The sequence below is a fragment of the Glycine soja genome, chromosome 1, assembly GCF_004193775.1.
Source record: "Glycine soja cultivar W05 chromosome 1, ASM419377v2, whole genome shotgun sequence".
Classification (NCBI taxonomy): Eukaryota; Viridiplantae; Streptophyta; class Magnoliopsida; order Fabales; family Fabaceae; genus Glycine; species Glycine soja.
In genome coordinates this window covers 57,057,970-57,075,763 of record NC_041002.1, presented here as the reverse complement: position 1 = coordinate 57,075,763, position 17,794 = coordinate 57,057,970, and the positions used below count along the sequence as shown (strand labels likewise).

General features: G+C 31.5%; 2 protein-coding genes across 3 annotated transcripts; both read right to left on the bottom strand.

The window, feature by feature from the left end:
* Positions 1-1,169: 1,169 nt before the first annotated feature.
* LOC114368118 (TATA element modulatory factor) lies at positions 1,170-9,202 on the bottom strand. 2 transcript variants are annotated; one of them, XM_028325474.1, is made up of 18 exons: positions 9,027-9,202; positions 8,807-8,865; positions 8,532-8,625; positions 8,289-8,397; positions 8,173-8,211; positions 7,771-7,854; positions 7,609-7,670; positions 6,938-7,040; positions 6,509-6,649; positions 6,198-6,266; positions 6,038-6,094; positions 5,698-5,958; positions 4,856-4,939; positions 4,614-4,724; positions 4,109-4,179; positions 2,899-3,120; positions 2,015-2,108; positions 1,170-1,803 (listed from the first exon to the last, which is right to left on the bottom strand). In XM_028325474.1, exons 2-18 carry the CDS (start codon positions 8,862-8,864, stop codon positions 1,501-1,503), a joined length of 1,962 nt encoding a protein of 653 aa, XP_028181275.1. In that variant the 5' UTR covers position 8,865; positions 9,027-9,202; the 3' UTR covers positions 1,170-1,500. The 2 variants fall into 2 exon arrangements, with proteins under 2 accessions (XP_028181275.1, XP_028181279.1); XM_028325478.1 differs by having other exon boundaries at positions 1,344-1,803; positions 8,289-8,392.
* A 2,799-nt stretch (positions 9,203-12,001) lies between these two features.
* Positions 12,002-13,166, bottom strand: LOC114368110 (cysteine-rich and transmembrane domain-containing protein WIH2-like). Its single transcript, XM_028325468.1, has 3 exons — positions 12,984-13,166; positions 12,658-12,880; positions 12,002-12,315 (listed from the first exon to the last, which is right to left on the bottom strand). The coding sequence occupies exons 1-3, from the start codon at positions 13,033-13,035 to the stop codon at positions 12,270-12,272; spliced, it is 321 nt and encodes a 106-aa protein (XP_028181269.1). The 5' UTR covers positions 13,036-13,166; the 3' UTR covers positions 12,002-12,269.
* Positions 13,167-17,794: the final 4,628 nt, after the last annotated feature.

Below are 17,794 nucleotides of genomic sequence, written 5' to 3'. Positions count from 1 at the left end.
ATAAAAAAAGTTGTCAGTTTGATTTACTCAACTAGAATTTTAAATTTAAAGATTGGATTGATAATATTTAGTATGTACAATGAGTCCTTACAAAGAAATATTTTATCAAATATTATTCTTGTAATAACTTGTTTATTTATATACGTTATCCTATCATGTTCCTAACTGAGTTCCTCCCGAACGATAAAAATTACCAATATAAAATATTTAATTTAATTCTATAATTTAAAAAAATTGAAGGGAACCAGGCTCCCCCTTGCCTCCCTTGGACTTGTACCTGTACCTACCCATAATGAGCCTATTTGCTTAAGTTTTTTTTTCTTAAAAAAAAACTTAAGTAATTTTATGTTTGTCTATTTTTTTTAAGAAATAACTCCTATTCCATTCTTAAAAATAATTTTTTAAATTAGTTTTTTTATAATCATTTTTTTAAGTTTAAAAAAAAGTTTAAATTTACACTGAAGTATAATTCAAAAATAATAGTAAAAATTTTAACGTTGATGAAATAATAAATAAATAACAATGTACCAAAAAAATAAATGAAAAATAACTTCATACAAATAAGAAAAAGTAACTGAAATAAAATATTTTAGCCACATAGTAAATTATTATAGCATAACAAAAGATATTTTATATTTTATGATAATTTCTAATCATGTCTTCAAAAATAGAGATAAAAAGATGTGTACAAACGAAATATCTAGTCACAAGAACAAGAAAAATGATTGAATAAGAAAACTCTTGAACATTTAACCATCTCAAATATGTCGATATTAATAATAACTCATTATTTCGATGAATAATTTTTTCGGATTGAAAATTATGTAAACAATTACCCAAAATATCACTTCTCAGATTCCATTGTGGAATAAGATATTTTTTACCTATCCTTCTCATGTCTTGTTATTAGAATGGTATAACATTTTTATAATAAAACTTTGCTTATCTTTTTTCAAAATTTTGTGTTCTATAAATATGTTAATAATATTTTACTATTTGTTAGGATTTTCAATCATTTTTTAATTATATCATTTTAAATATTCCCCTAAAACCAGGTTAAACTCAACATACGATTCGTTAATAAATTACAATCTTAAAGATATTACAGATTTACATAAGCACGAAATAGAATGAATATACAGTCACAGAAACCATAAGTAAGCAAATAGTGACATAAGAACTGACATGCGACTAATCTTATTAGGCTTTGGCAAGCACAGGCAAGAAGTGCGGATGCAAACTATTCAACTTAAGCGATGAGGGTTATAATATATAAACTACCACAACATGCAGGTAATCAATATATGGTCGTATGGCACATGGTTCCATTTTCTCCCCTCAACAAAACAAATTGTAAAATTCTATTAAGCTCTCCTTTCCAATTTTACATCATGACCCTGCCTCAACAATCAGCCAAATATACAAAGCACCTAAGATGACCCACACCGGTAACCATAATAAGTATCACACAAGGAGCAGTTAGTTCATTGAACTTGTATATCAGGAAGGAACCAATACCATCTTCGTTTGTAAGTCCCTCAAAATCTGAGCTGAAAAAATCAAAAGCTCAACCATTTCGAGCCCTGCTGCAGAAACAGTATCCATCTTCTCATCACTGCATTCCTGATGCCCTGTGTCACTGCCCACATTGTATCCAATATAACTAATATCTGCCTCAGCCGACCAACTGGTGGGTAAGGAGCTGCCAAGAGCAGTCCTTAAAAGTTCTGCCTCATGAATAACGTCATTAAGGATTTCTGAAACACCGGAAATTGTACCTTCCGAAATCACAGACTCCGTGGCCTAAATACCATATCAAGCAGGCAACCCATGTTAACACATTTTAGCTTTCAAATTTCAAAAACTAAACAGGATAAGGTTTCTTGTTATTCCATGCTAGCAGTAGCAGCTGACGCTAAACAATTTCTATTTATGACCCCAAAGTATGCAATCCCACATAAGGACCCCTCTTCCCCCGGTCTCTCTCAAATATAAAACAAAATAGTATTGATACCTTTAAAAGAGAGAGACGAAGCCTATGAATTGATGAAGTTAAACGCTCCATGCTTTCCATGCTTTCCTTTAAAGTTGCATTTTCAATCTTCATTCTGATAAACATAAGTGAACTATAAGTAAACAGAAGGCTGAAAAGAAACACCATATATCATGGGGGTATCTTCAAACAGATCAAATACAGCTGACATGGTTTAAAGTTTAAACTATCCCACAAACCATAAGGGGTTAATTGAGCAGAGTAAGACAGGATCTTTCGTTCGACAAATCAAAGTTTATGGTAGGACACAATGTAACAGTACAGAGAATACACTAGAGAAATAGGATGATTGAAAAGGTGTGTGATGTATTATTTGCTAAAGAAACTGCAGGGAATAGAGTCTTCCCTTACACCAGAGCACTGCTCCTTACAGAGAAAACCCAATTCTCTGACAAACAAAAAGCATGATTCCCCTCACTCTCTCTCCTTTCCCCCATATAACTGAATTCTCACACGAGTCACACGCACACCCCACTAACTGCCTAAACATGATCATTCCCATTCTGCCCCTTTTTTCCTCTCCTAGTATAAACTTTCCAAACTTTGGGCTTAGGCATCAGCTTACTCGAGCCCATACTCCTATCCAAAGCCTCATCAGTTTAGGACCCCCCTCACCTCCCAAAGGTGAATTAAATTTGCAAACAGCTTTTTTTTTCTAAACAAACAGCTGAAATCTAGGGAAATAATCTTTCCCGAACAAGAGTTTGAACTGAAAGGCTTTTTGTACCATGAACTAAGGTATCATCCCTCTACCTTAAAATTTTCATTACTAAAAAAAATCCAGCCACAATCATCCATCGATGGAATAAAATCAGAAAAAACAAACTCCTAAAATTACCACATGCCTTGCAAAATCCATACTGCTGGATCGATGATTGAAAATTTTCCCTTCATTATTTGAACTACTGTCCACTTCATTTCCACTAACATCCAGTGGACCAATCCATCGTCTCAAATACGATTTCTTCAGTAAGTTCTTTAAAGTTCCATCTCTTTCACGAGTAACAAGCTGTCTATCTCCAGTGTTGACCACACCTTTCCCTTGTTTAGGTTCATGACCGAATTTTCTGCACATGCATTAGAATGAAATTTGTATTATTCAAAATGACATTCCATAGTAATGAAGGAGAAACTTTTGAGCTAGCAGGAGAAAGAAACACAAATAAGGGGAGGGATAAAATTCAAGTGACTGCTGATGAATGATTAAGAATCCAATTGGTGGTAAAAAAACAAGTAAAATCATTTAAGAGCAAGATTAAAGGAAGAGACATGGGTGTATTAATATTTATTGCATAAATATATTCTATTACTTTGTTTGACATGCAATACAAAAATTAATATTTTATTAAACCTTCAAGACTGAAAAAGAAATACCAACAGAGTGCCAGAAGTGGTGGTGTTGGAAGGACAATCAAAATCAATTAGACATCATGAAGATTTTGTAATTTATATGGCAATAAGTTTCAGGAAAAAAATAGAACACACCTTTGAACATCAAACTTTAGTATCTAAAAGGTACCTAGTGTTACTTAAAACCCAAAAAAAGAAAATAGTAGACTTGTGTAGTATTTCAGTTCTTCACATGCCATCCAGTTGTTAATCATGAAGAGTTGAAGACAATAAAAATCATTAACTTAGTATTTTACCCAACTTTTTTTTTTTTTTTTGAGTTTCTCCTCTCCTAAAGTGGAGAAGCTGAGACATACCTTCTTTTTAATGAACAAAAGCCCAAAAAATAGAACTTCTACAGAAGCTAAATAGAGGAGCATCTATTGTTAAGGAAAGGGAAAGTCCAAAAAAGTTAGGTCAAATACTACCTTAGAAGATATACTTATGAAAAAATTAGACAACAAAGCATGTTACTGCAACTTTATCCTTGAATTAAAAATTGACACAAGAAACAGAACTATAAAAATACTACTTTTTTCTATGCAAATTTTATTGAAGAAAACAGACACATGCTTTGGAAAAAATTCACTCCAAAATAACAGAGTAACTGAGTAAAAATATACAACAATATTGAATTAGTAACCATCATCATAAAAGTAATCATACTCCAGAAGTAATTGATGCTCCTGCTTCAATTGAGCCAATTCCATAAGAGCTTTCACCTTTTCATTAGTAACCTGAAGTAAAAAAAAAAAAAGCAAACAAAAAACTAGTTGTAAACAATGGATAATATCAAGGATCCTTGCACATGTGGATGTGGTTCTAAAATATTAATATATTATTGCTCTGACCCACAATTCAGAGGCACTGACGTTATTTCTAACATACTATTTTATATATCTTGAAGAGGAGCATCAGCATAGCTTCATTGATGAAGAATTTGAATAGAAAAAATTACAAAAGAAAATAACATAGAAGAACATAGTAACCATCAATCCAGATATTGCAAACATACAAACTAACATTCTTCTCAGACCAACATAGTCATATAGTATACTTAGCAGTTAGCACAACCATAAACCATTTTCTAAACCCAGCAGCACCAAGCTACAAGCATCTCAGTATTTGCAGTGTTTCAAGAGTCTGAAACAATGATGTGACAGACAAGTACCTGCAACAAGTTCCTTTGAAGTTCTTCAGTTTTTCCTTGAAGGGCCGAATTCACATTTCTCTCCAATAGATGTCTTTCCTCCTGCTGTGATAAAAGCAATAATGCAGCAACCTGAAATATAAAGCATGGTAAACATCAGAAAGCTAGATTGCAATAAATTGGAAGCACAAATACTTTGATTAGTGATGAGAAAAAGAAACTAAATACATGAGTTTTAATAAATGTGAAGACAGTATAAACACCTTCTCTTGCAATGCCATTGCTAAAACATCAGATGGATCACCTTTTACACCAGCATCTGCTGACAGTGCACTAGGACTATTCCTCTGTGAAAGAGTAATGGAAAAAGTTAATGAATTCCAAGGATTGCATCTTTTAAACGTCAACAAAAATCAGTGAAATACAGCCAGAGTGCCAGACTCTAATCTAGGCTCACTTAAGGCATTTATGTTGCAGCTCAAAGTTATCAGAACACTTTTATAAGAGCACTGCCATTATTATACAATCGTAATTAACTCATCTAAATTAAACAAATAAAGAATAAAATCCTCCTCATAAGCGTTTTATTAAACAGTAATGTATATTACTGATAGAATACATTGTAAAAGCTCTAGGAAAACGCATTGCATTTTTTGTTATCAGGCTGGCCTGTTTTCAGCTTGGAAGTAATCAGGTGGGCATGAAAGTAATGCATCTGCCCAAATATCACTTGAAGATGTGCTGGCCACGTTATGCTCAAAAGCGACTAGCCCAATTTCAGTTTAACAATGATTAGACTGGAAGAAGAAAAAAACTAATTTTCCTAGGATGTTCTGTCATTCTTTTCCCTCTACTTCTCTTCTTTTTGGTCCTCTGTTTTATTTGTAATTGGAATACTATTAATATTTTCAATTCTCAATCATGTAAATCTTCAAGAAAAGTATGCTATTGTTATCTGTAATTTTGAATAATATTAAATAAGTCACTATGCACTATCTTTAGCTCTACAAGCAATCAATTGCTATAAGTGCACTATTTGCATCTAACAAAAATGAGATGTCCCTTTGTAAAAGGGATGCAGTACTAGCATCATAGAGTTTCAAACCTTGGACTCTGAGACAGGTTTAGCTTGAGGGCTTATATGTAAATCTGCACATTCAGACTCTTCTGGTTCTGCATCTCTTTGAGGGGTCAAATTCGGTACAGTACTCAGATCAAAACTCCAGACTTTTTCATCAATTGCATTGATTATGGATTTAATACTGGATTCTCCATCACCAAGTAAATTCATAATTTCATCCCTACACTTAGAATGATTATGTTTCAAGTCTGCTATGCTATTCTCAATCACTTTGTCCATAGAAATCTGCAAATGAGTCATCAGAATCCAGAATAAACAAATGTATTAAAATGACTTTTTTCTATCAAATTTTGAAAGCCCTCACTTGTTTGTTTTCTAATGCATTGACTCTCTTCTTCAAATGATTTTCAATTTCCAAGCCCTAAAGCATGCAAAACAGATAAAGAATGACTGATAGTTGGAAGGAAGGAAAAAAGGTTAACAAGGCAGCAATAAGCTCTGATAACAGACAAATTATATCATACCACCCTTAGTTTATTTTGAAGATAATCCATGGAATTCCTCAATCTCTCCAGCTGTTCTTCTAATGCACTCTGTCTGAGAAATTGTTATTCAGAATATGTACAGAACATAGAATCTCAAAACAATAATTTCCCAAGTATGTAACAACAGTACTGTCATCACAGATATACATAGCATGCCAAATCTAACTAGGTTCAAAAGGATGGGGTGAGTTTTAGCAGGTGTCATACTGGACACCATACCAAATAACCAGCAAAGGAACACATCACCTGATAATCAAGGAAAGGGAATATCAGGGTCTTTGAAATCTTACAATGTATTTAGAGGTGGAAGCATCATTGAAACTCCACACCTCCTCAGAGTCACCCAAAAGACATGCACATTTCTCATTCCAACTCATATCTTCAAATTCTTTCAGAGAATGTTGCCTGATCTGAAAGAACTTATTAATTACCTGAAAATTCATAAAAATATAAAGAGAAAGGCCAAAACAGAAGTTAAAAAAAAATGAGTCATGTATTTAAGATCCATTAAATGCCACAGCAAATATTTTTGTTATATATTGCATAACGATGAAATTAATAGGAAATATGCAGGAAAACTTGTTTTTGGATTATTACTTCTGTATGCTAAGAAATCATTGGATAAGCTTTGTAATGAATGACAAAGGAAATGAAAAATGAAAGATAGAGAGTCACAGAAGGGGGAAGAGAGTGAAAGAGGGAGAGAGCTGGAACACTACCTTCATGCAATTTTCATTTTGCTTCATATGTACTGCTTGATCAATCTGCAGAGCATCATTAAATTCCTTTAGCTTAAGACAATCTGAGGTGAGCTCCTCTACCCTGTGATTGCAAGTAAAATCAAAAAAAGTTTTCCCAGGTAAACCGTATCCTCCATGTCATAAAAAACAAGATAATACAAAACGGCGGTATAGGTTATCCTATAATATGCCCATAAGTTTCAACCATTCAATCTTGCTTAGGAAATTACCATGTAGAAAAATAATTAACATCTCTAATAGAGAGCTCATATGGCCCTCCATATAAAGAAGTGGAGTACAAGAATAGGTGTTGAAGTTTTGGAAATCAATTCTAAAGAGAACATACATAGTTGCAAGCAAAATTTCAACAGAAAGTGAGAAAAAGTCAAACACATCTCTTCCATTGACCATAGTTGTTATAATTCTTGGGTGGATCTCAGTATATTTATCCTATAGCTTCTTTGTTACACCAAACATAATCAAGCTACAAGTGCATCATGTCATCATCATTATTTACTTGGAATTAGATGGAATAAAAACAGGATCTTTTCTGGGACCTCCTAAGCCACCTATCTTTCTATTTCATCTTTCTTTGGTAATTTGTTGACATTGATAATCATGCACTAAAATGACAGAAAGATTGAGCATACCTCTTATGGATGCCATTTATTTGTTGCAACATTGTCTCCTCCTTTTCTTTGGCCTTCTCAGCCTGTTAGTATCAAGGAGAATTTTGAAAAACATCAACTACAACCAAACTAAGAAGTATTGAAAATGATATTTTTTTTAATCAAAATGGAAACTATTGTAACCTCAATTATTGCTTGATCCCTTTCAGAGAAAGCAGCAGCCACGCAACCTTGGAAAAATTTAACCTGCTTCTCAGCTTCCATATTCTGCAAATATAAATTTGGAGTCAATAGTAACATTATTCCTCATGTTAACTCTTTCAACAAGCTCTAGAATTTGCACAATCAATTTATAAATTGGATTAAGAACTCTTCACATCATGTTCTCACCATAATCCATTATAAAATTTTCAAGTAAAGCATAAAAAATTTTCAGACGAATAAATGTACAAAGTAATATCGCTTTGTAATTTTGCATCCAACAACTCTCCACAAGTTGCTAAAGCTGGATAACAGATAGCCGATGCAATATCTATGCTAGAGTGAAACAAAATAATGGGTGAGGAGAGATAGAGAGAGAGAGACCTTTGAAACCTCAGCGCTGTGTAGATCTGCCAGTTGACCCTGAATACAATAAAGTAAGTTTGTTAACAAAATAGAAGGAAATTTTAAGCAACAAAGACAAAAAATCAATAACTAACTTTAATTCTGTATGCCTCAGAAAGCTCCTCTTGTAGATTTAGATTTTCTCTTGTGCAAGCAGCCAACTTCTTTTTCAAACTCTCAATCTCCTGCTCCAATCCAGCTGTCCTAATTAACCATGGATTTCAATATAGTGAGATACTCTTTGTTGGGCTTAAGATGATAGATACTCTTTGTTGGGCTTAAGATGATAGATACTCATTGTATGTAGATTGCATAAGAGTAGGAAAATAAACAGATACCTTTGAAAATGCATTCGGGTAGCCACAGCAAGATAGCCAGGCCCAGCTTGCTGCATGCATAACTGTTCAATATCTTTGCGTAATTCATCACGCTCTACAAAATTACATACTCTGTAAGTTTAATACGTGTAATAAATGACTTCAATGCCAAATGAAATTTTACAAGAGACAATAGTCAATCAAATCAACATCAGTCTATTGTTCTTACTAAACCTACAACTAACTATTGTAAGAGAGTTAAATTAACTTGTACAGGAAAAGAAGAATGAACATACCCTGTTCCAATTGTTGTATACGAGCCAACAATGATTCATCATCTGTACTCTCTGCCATTCTGGAACAAAAAACACCATCAAAACCCAGAGCTTGCAAAGCAGTATAAAGATTCACATAGAGAATGAAACCAAATGTAAAGCACTAAGATTGCAGTTAACAAATCAGCTTATACTACCACCCCCACCCCCACCCCCGAAATCAAATTAAAACAAAACGAACCTTATTGGGACAAAATCAATATATAACTATGCGTTGCGTACGAAAAATGAGATGGAATTGGAAGAGCAAGATTGTTCAATTCAATGAGAAGGAAGGAGCCGATAAGCAGCAATTCGAATGCTTTCTGAATCGATGAAGGGTTTCCGTAGCAAAGCAAATGGGAAATACGCATTAAGCCCGTTTAACATAATTTATTTTATTTATTTTCTTACAAGAAACTCCAAAATAAGAGTGCAATAACTTAACCCTGTTGAGTAATCTTTTCAATAGTGAATTTCTTTTTATTGGTAATTAAACCGTGAAGTATAAATTAAGGGAGGGGGATGCAAAAGTGAGTTTTGGTAATTAAACATTTTTCATATATCATTAACTTATGACAAGTAAGTTCACATAAATATTATTTATATATAACATTATAAGTATCTTAATTTAGGTATTGTAATTTTTTAATTTAAAATCACGTATTTATGAAATACTAGGTTTTTTTAAGCATTATGTAATATAAGTATTTTATTTATAAAATACTATTTACTATTGACCAAAATTTATAAAAAATAACAATTTTGTGAATCTAGTATTTTATTTAATGATCTCACGATTTCATACTCTTTAATAAAATTTAATCAATAGCATAAAATATATTAAAAAAAATGTTTAAAGGGGTGTTCTTAATACTCATCTTCGTCGAATTAAATAATGGTTGAAACCAGCAGAAGTTTCATTTAAGATAAATGTTGGTTGATGGATCTATTAGTGGGATATTTGGAGAATGAGAAAAGTGATAATTTTATTAATATGGTGTGTCATGATTGTTAGATAATTTTTCCTTTAAAGTATGTGATTATGGAAAAACATATGTTAAAAGAGATCAATTCTTTAAATAAACCTTAATATCTTAAAAGATTGATCATTAGCTTTCGACCCAAGAATATCTTGGTTCAAAACAAAAAAATAATAATTTTGTTTTAGTTACCATTTGGACATTTGATATGAAAGCTTCTTAATTGCGGCTGAAAGATAAAAGTTTATTTATGTGTGTTTTTAAAAGTTGTTGTGAACTTGGTATTTGTAAAGCCTATATAGATAGTTGTCATTCTAATTAAACTTGTTTACCATGTCTTAAATCCAATATAACTATTAATAAATCGTTGGTCCAAGTAGTCCTAAACTTGATTCCCTTAAACAAGATCTCGGATTTGAATCTTGTGGATGAAAAAAAACATAGTTAGAAGAAATGTACTAATATCACGTATAAAAAAAAATTCAATAGACCTAAGTTTTTATCGGTAAAAAATCATAGTGGATAACCATAGCACAAATAGTGACCACAAGTTAAACAAGTAATATATATTAGGCTTAAATATGTTTTTCATACATGTAAATTTTTTTTTGTTTTCATATTGTTATCCTTATTTTTTATTTTGTTATCTAACTTTATCAATTTTTGCATTTGATATCATGTCACTATCACATCATCTTTTAATTTTTCATGTCATTAGTTATTTTTTGAATTATTAAAAAACACATTGCTAGAATCAGCTAGGCTTACAGTAAAAAAACTGACTCTAATTTGCACTGACAACCTTCACAATCTTTGTGATCCACATTCTTCTCCAGACACACATTGTTTGGTTTTCGACGATGAAAATGGGCAAATGAATATGCATTTTGTTCGTCCAGGGAAGGGGAACAAAACCCCTAAATCAATCTCACAAAATCAGTTTGAACCACTTTATTATTTTGAGAAAACTAAGAACGAAAATTGTGTGGATCTATTGACAGTGTTGGGGTGCATTGCACAACTCTGTGCTGGGTAGGTGTGGTTGTGCAGTGTGAATCTGATGTGAAGAGTGCACGATTACAATGATGGTTGGATCGCGCATGATTATGGTGTTAGTGCTAGAGGCGATGCACCATGAATTAGTGATAGTGACAATCACACGGGTGACGAGATGACTTGGGTGGTAATGGGTGGTGATTGTACAATGTGGTTTGGTTGCAAAATTGGGTAGAGTAAATATTTTTAAAAATTAATAAAAGGGTAATGATATGAAAAATGATAAGATGACAACTAAGCAAATTTAACATGACGTGGTATATGTAACATGACATTTTTTTTGTCACATCATTTCTTAACAGTCTCAAACTACAGATACCAAATGTAAAATTCTAAAAATGTCATATAACAAAATAAATAAACTAATAATTAACCATCTAAGAAACAAATATATTATATGTATAAAAAATATATTTAAGTCTATATATTATTACTAAATTTTTTAATAATGAAATTGACTTTATCATTGAGTATACATTGAAAGCGGAATAGGATAAATTACGATCGTACCGTATCTATACTTTCCTTAGAACTCACTCTAAAGTTTACCTTAAAGTATCAGGAAAGGTCGGGGTCAATTGCATTATTCATTTTTGCTGTGAGACTAATGTTTGTAAAATACATTTTGTATTCATTTTTTTCCTCTTTCAAAATTAAAGGTGTGAGATGAAATAATTATAAGAAATGATAGTCACACTCTTTTTGACATGTTCTTTTTAATACTCTTTTTGGCTGAAATTTATCAAAAATCATCAATTTTGATAGTCACACTTATCATAAATAATTTTCAACTCCTAATTTAGATATAAAATCTATCAAAATTGATGTTTTTTAACAAATTTCAGTCAATAACAAAAAAAATAATATATTAGGAACAGAGTGTCCCAAACATTCATCAATAATTATTATATTTTTGTCTTTAATCATAAGGTTTATTGAGATTTTAATCAGATTCATTCCTCAATTGATACCCGATCCAGTTATAACCAACAGTAACGATATGTTTGATGAGTAGCATACCAGGCACTTGGATACAAAAAAGAAAAGAAAACAATGTTATGTATTGTTCCTAACAGTCAACATGCAAAGACAAAGTAAATGCAAGCAAGGCTGACAATAAATTAAGATGTGTCATCAATTGCAATTGAACCCATTTTGGTGGTTTGATAATCAAGTGTAAGTGTAATGGAGGAGCACCATCAAAGAAACAGGAAAGGAAGGTCTAAATTTCTTAACAATAAACAAATCAGGCAGTTTGGCCTTTGGAAGCAACAATAGTTTCATAGTATTATTATTAAAAATAAAAAGTCAACAAGGGGCAAGATAAAGCAAAGGAAATAGAGAAGTAGAAACAAATTTTATTGAGTTGATTCCGTCTAATTCCAATTTGAATTTGTCATCTCATCTCAGAAGCACGCATCCAATAGACAGCAGCAGCAGAGAGCAGCCAAACTGCACCAATTAATTCAAACAAATTAATAAGAACGCACGCAAGAAATGAAATATGAAAATTTTCTATTTCAATAAAACCTTTAGCAATGTGTGCAAAACATTTTTATCAATTAGGGTCTCAATTATTACCTCTTTGTGCAAAATCTCTATGCTATGTTAATGTTACTAATACAAGACGGTATTTTAAACAAAAAAAAAAAGTGAAGTGTAATTAAAGAGGACATGGAGACAAAATAATGAATCTAGTTGGAGCGCGTGTGACGAAGTCTCCAAGAACAAGAAGAGAATGTAACGAATCGGATCGGATCTGAAATAAAGAATTAGAGAGAGAGAGGGACGCACCAGCCTTCCAAACAACCAGGGCCAGTTGAATTTTGTTGACGGGGCGGAGGCTGAGCGTATTGAGGAGCGTAGGGCGGAGGATACCCCTGCGCCGGGTAGGGCGGCGGAGGATAGCCTTGTTGTGGCGGATATCCCGGCGGTGGGTATCCCGCTGGCGGGTATCCCGCTGGCGGGTATCCCGGCGGTGGATATCCCTCCTTTCCGTACCCCTCCGGCGGATAACCTATCCAAGAAAAGAAATTCAAAATTAAGATGATGGATCCAGACTCAGATTCAATTTATATATGTATATATGAGCAACATGCACATGCATATAGAAAAGGGACCTTGCGGCGGCGGAACTCCGACCGGCGGTTGCTGCTGGTTGTAATAACTCATTGTGAATGGTAATGGTAATGGAGTTTTGGAAAAAAGGATATTTATTTGTTTGTTTTGAAGAGAAGAAGAGTCAGAGGATGAATGGGATTGGGGGGCAGGTCATACATCCTCACACCTCATTACTAGCCAACAAAATACTTTTGAAACAGACTTCATAACTAATTTTATTATTTTTTTATGTTTAAATATGTTATTAATTGGATGTTTTTAGTTCGTACCACCATTTGATTGAATCTAAATTTACCCCCCACCCCCCACCAAAAAAAAAAAAATTGAATCTAAAAAAATACATAAAGAAATATTAAACTTTTGAATAAGAAGGTTGAGATTTATTTGTGAAACTTGTAAAATAAAGTTTATTCAAATTGATATGAAATGATATGTTTATTTACTGAGTTGCACTATGTGACATGAAAAAAAAATTGTCCAACTGTCAAACAATAATTGGGTAGCAGGAAAAACATTATCCATGTATTTGTATGTAAGCTTTGTGCATAATCTTTTTGTTTTTATTTTTTAAAAATATAACATAATTTTTTAAAGATAATAAATGATTATAAGTAAGGTCATTTAAAATTAACCAAAATCTTATACTCAAGTCTTATAAATAAAAAATATAATTTAAAATAAAAATGTATTAAAGATGTTCAATTAAATTCTTCGACAATTTTAATAATTAGCAAAATCATTTTAATAATTAGCAAAATCAACATATGTCTGAATAAATGGTAATAAAAAATTCATTCAAAATTTTGCAAATCTTCTGCTTTTTTTTATCTTTTAATTCTTTATTTGTGTTTGATGCACTTTATTTGCTTTCTATTTACATTTCATTGCACTTTATTTACTTTTGAATTTACAACTTGTCCATTTATTGTTTCATTGAGTTATTTTGTTTTTTTTTTCATTTTTGTATTTCATGAGTTATTTAACTTCTTTCAAAGTTTATTTTTCCAAAATATTTACTTGCACTTTGTATTAATTTTCTTTTACATTGTCATTCAAGTTTCGGCAAATCTTCCACGCTTCAGTTCTCTTTTAACAAATTAATTACTTTATTTTACTTTGCATATATATTGTTTTCAAGTTAAATACTTTATTTTTTTCATGTATTTATATTTGAAGTTTTTAAATTCATGCAATTTATTATTCCTTTTCAATAGTCAATTTTACACTCTGATTTGTTCTACTTTAAAATTTAAGTAATTAAAGTTTATTTGAAATCTTTCAAGTTATATTTACAACTTTGAATTTTTTAATTAACAAATTGGTAATTTAATTTGAGAAGGTATAGCAACACATTATTTCTGACATATTTTTATTATTTCCTTAAAAAACATTTTTTTATTATTGGTTAAAATTTATGAAACTACAAAATAAAAAAAGAGACTATTAATTAAAGAAAAATTGATATCCAAAAAAAATTCATTTCTAATAAATTTCACCTAATAATAGATAATGTGCTCAAAATTATGTCATCAGCATTTTCCATTTGAATTACATTCAGATCAAAATAAGAATTCAAGTACTTAATACGCACATTTTTATACTTGTTCAGTGACACAAAGTTAAGATTTCAATTAGATTCGATTCCGAAAAATTGAATGTATCAAGATCTTAATTGAATTACTAAATTAAGATCTTGATTCAAATTTATGTGATTTAATTGAAAGTTAAATATCATTAATTTAGCTAAAAAAGAGTTCACAATTAATTATTCTATTTTAATTAAAAGTCTAAAAAAATACATTATTTATTGGAATCAGAAGTCAAAAGTTATATTAAAGTTTTGAATCCAACCCAAATCAACATACCACAATATTGAAATAATTTCTGCCATAAACAGTCTTATATTCAACTCTAGCTATCATACCGTAATATTTTGACAAATATGGAAATTCGTCATCTGGGAATCCTAGTTTTCTCTCTCTTTTTTCATAAAAAAATCAATTAAACAATTTCGTCAATCATTTATAATATAAAATAGGTTATATATGATACTTTGTAAATTGGTATAAATAGGTAAACCAAAATTATTATTAAACAAAGAATAAACAAAAAAATTCATTTTTTAGGATTTTATATCTATAGGATTTTGAAATGTTCAAGGAGTAGAGTCAACGTTTGGGATTCATTAATTGAATATTTGACTTAAAGAAAAAAAATTATGCTTTATCACTTAAATAAAACTTTTCCTTGTGTACTATATAACAAAATATTTGTAATGTATTTTCTTATAATATAATATAAAATATTTAATGAAAATAGATGCATTTAGTATTTTGAAAATACTCCTATGTAAATATTTGTTTTTCTGTCAAAATAATTAAAAATTTAATTAAAAGAGCATTACATTGCTTCTTGTTATATTTTCATTGCACCAAAAGTAGGTTAGAATATGGTACTGCAGCCTGAAAAGAAATGGAAACAATTCGGCTAGCTGATGCAATCGAAGCACAATAATCATTCAATGGATTCATATTTCATACGCCGAATAGTGTTTTATTGGTTGTCAGCATGACACTGTTAGCTTGGCCATGTGCATGAATTGCACATTTCGCTGTGATTCTTGAAAGTTCTATTATTGGATACAAATATGAAAATAACACTTTTGCTTTATGATATATATCTTTCCTCTCTACAAATATAATGCTCGAACAAAACAATGTCGAAAGGTCATGCCAGCATTAGTCGGGGTGTCAAAATTGATCAAGTTGACGGATCAGCCCAAATAATTTATTATATCCATTTCATAGTAAATATATTATTTTCGAGATGTCCATTTGAGGAGGTGATTATAAAGTGCAGTGATCACGATAAAGGAATTGGATTAAAATGTAAGTGATTGCCATTGTTTTGAAATGCATATACTTCTAGTTCTAACAAATACGTTAAGCCTAGATTAAGTGGCTCATCAAGCTGATAGAAAACACGCGCGTTATCATGTTGAGTCTATGTTTGTAAAAAATTTGAAGTCTCTCTTGACAAAAAAAATGTAAGTTCAATTGTTTAGTTATTAAAAATTAGGAGATTCTAATTGAAAGTCTTGGATACTCGGAGGTAAAAGAACAATTTGTTTCGTTAAACTCCAGAATAGCATTATGGAAATCAAGTACTTGTTAATAAGTTAACAAGAAGTGAAATGAGAAACAAAAGTGGAACCACTACAGTAACAATGAAATCATACATTCAACCTGGAGGAAGCTGAGCCTGTCTTGTCTAATTTTCAAGGCACAAGATATCCACTATTGCCACAATGAAATCACACATTCAAGCACTTGAAGAGCATGCGATCGAATGCAGCAATAGTTCAAAAGCATAATATATTAATAATGTGTTTGCTCAAAAATTAGTTGAAGAGCATTGCTTATATATGAAACTTACAGCTGATTTGCTAAAGATGCCACCCCTGCAAGAACTCTCTCGCATTGAGATAACGATTTGTATCATTTCTGCATTTTTGTTAGATCACGTATTGGCCACATCTATAGTTGTTAACTGTACACCCAAAAAAGTTAGTCTTTAACATTGGTACTGATGGTATCATTTAGGAACAAAGTTTGTTTATTTGCCAAGCCAGACATATTTTGTTAAGTACTGTGGCAATCATTTAGGAACTTCGCCTTATTTTTCAAGAAACTTAAATGTGACGGGTGTTGCCATGTTGCTTTTTTGGCAACTAGAGGAGCAAGAAAAAGATTAAGGAACAACTGTAAGGAAAATAAACTAATTACCACTATAATATGACAATGACAGTCAAGGTTTGCATGACTTCGATCTTTTGATGTTTTCATTTTTCTCAACCAGATTATTCATGTAAAATGTTGTGTTTTGCTTTTAGTTTAATGGTGAACTTTGAAGTACTCTTAAATTCAACCCTGAGACATATGACAAATATTTGTGAATTATTAAGAACTAGAGTGAAGTTTTTGTATTTTCAAGAATTATCACTTTTGTCATCAAAACAGATTGGGGAGAATGTGCTCAAATATGACTTAGTTCCTCAATGGTAACAACAAAAGAAGTCTTCCAAACTGTTAATGGCCCATTGGTCCTTACAAGCTGTAAAGAGTGCACAACCGAGAGAGAAGCCAAAAGTACCAATCTAATCTTCCTTCCCTGCAACAAAGTAGTCTTTCAAACTGTTAGAAAATACACACTCATGCTGAATAATTAAAAATAAAATGATACTATTTTTCCTTTTCTCTCCTTGGTAGAAAGATAAAACAATAAATTATTACTATTAAAAATCTACAATGTGATTATTAATGATAAAAATAAATTATTTGTAGAGAAAAAGTTTCGAAGGAATTTGTAGAGAGAATTTTAGACACCAAATTTATTTTATAAGAGATAAATTCATTTGTATAATACTAACTATGGTCTCCACTCCAGCTAATTGACATTGACTCAAAGGAAGGTCAGAATAGCCATGGGCTTGAAGCTGTTAAGAAGCCCCATATCTGCCACCGTCAAATGATGGCCCATATGAGCTGGATTTGATCTGGGTGCCTGCCTTTAGATATATGGGCCCGATGGATGGAAAAGAGAAAATTCCCATTATTATTATTATGCCCTCAATTGGGAAACTTCCCCAAGGACAAGTTTGATTTTTACCACTCCCTTAGCTTAAGATACATACATTTGTACTAAGAAGGTGTAGCTTTGAACAAGATTGGTAAGTATTATAATTTTTTTTAGTATCTGTGCGTGGATTAAAAAAAAAATACATACATTTGTTTGCGCACTGGCTAATGGC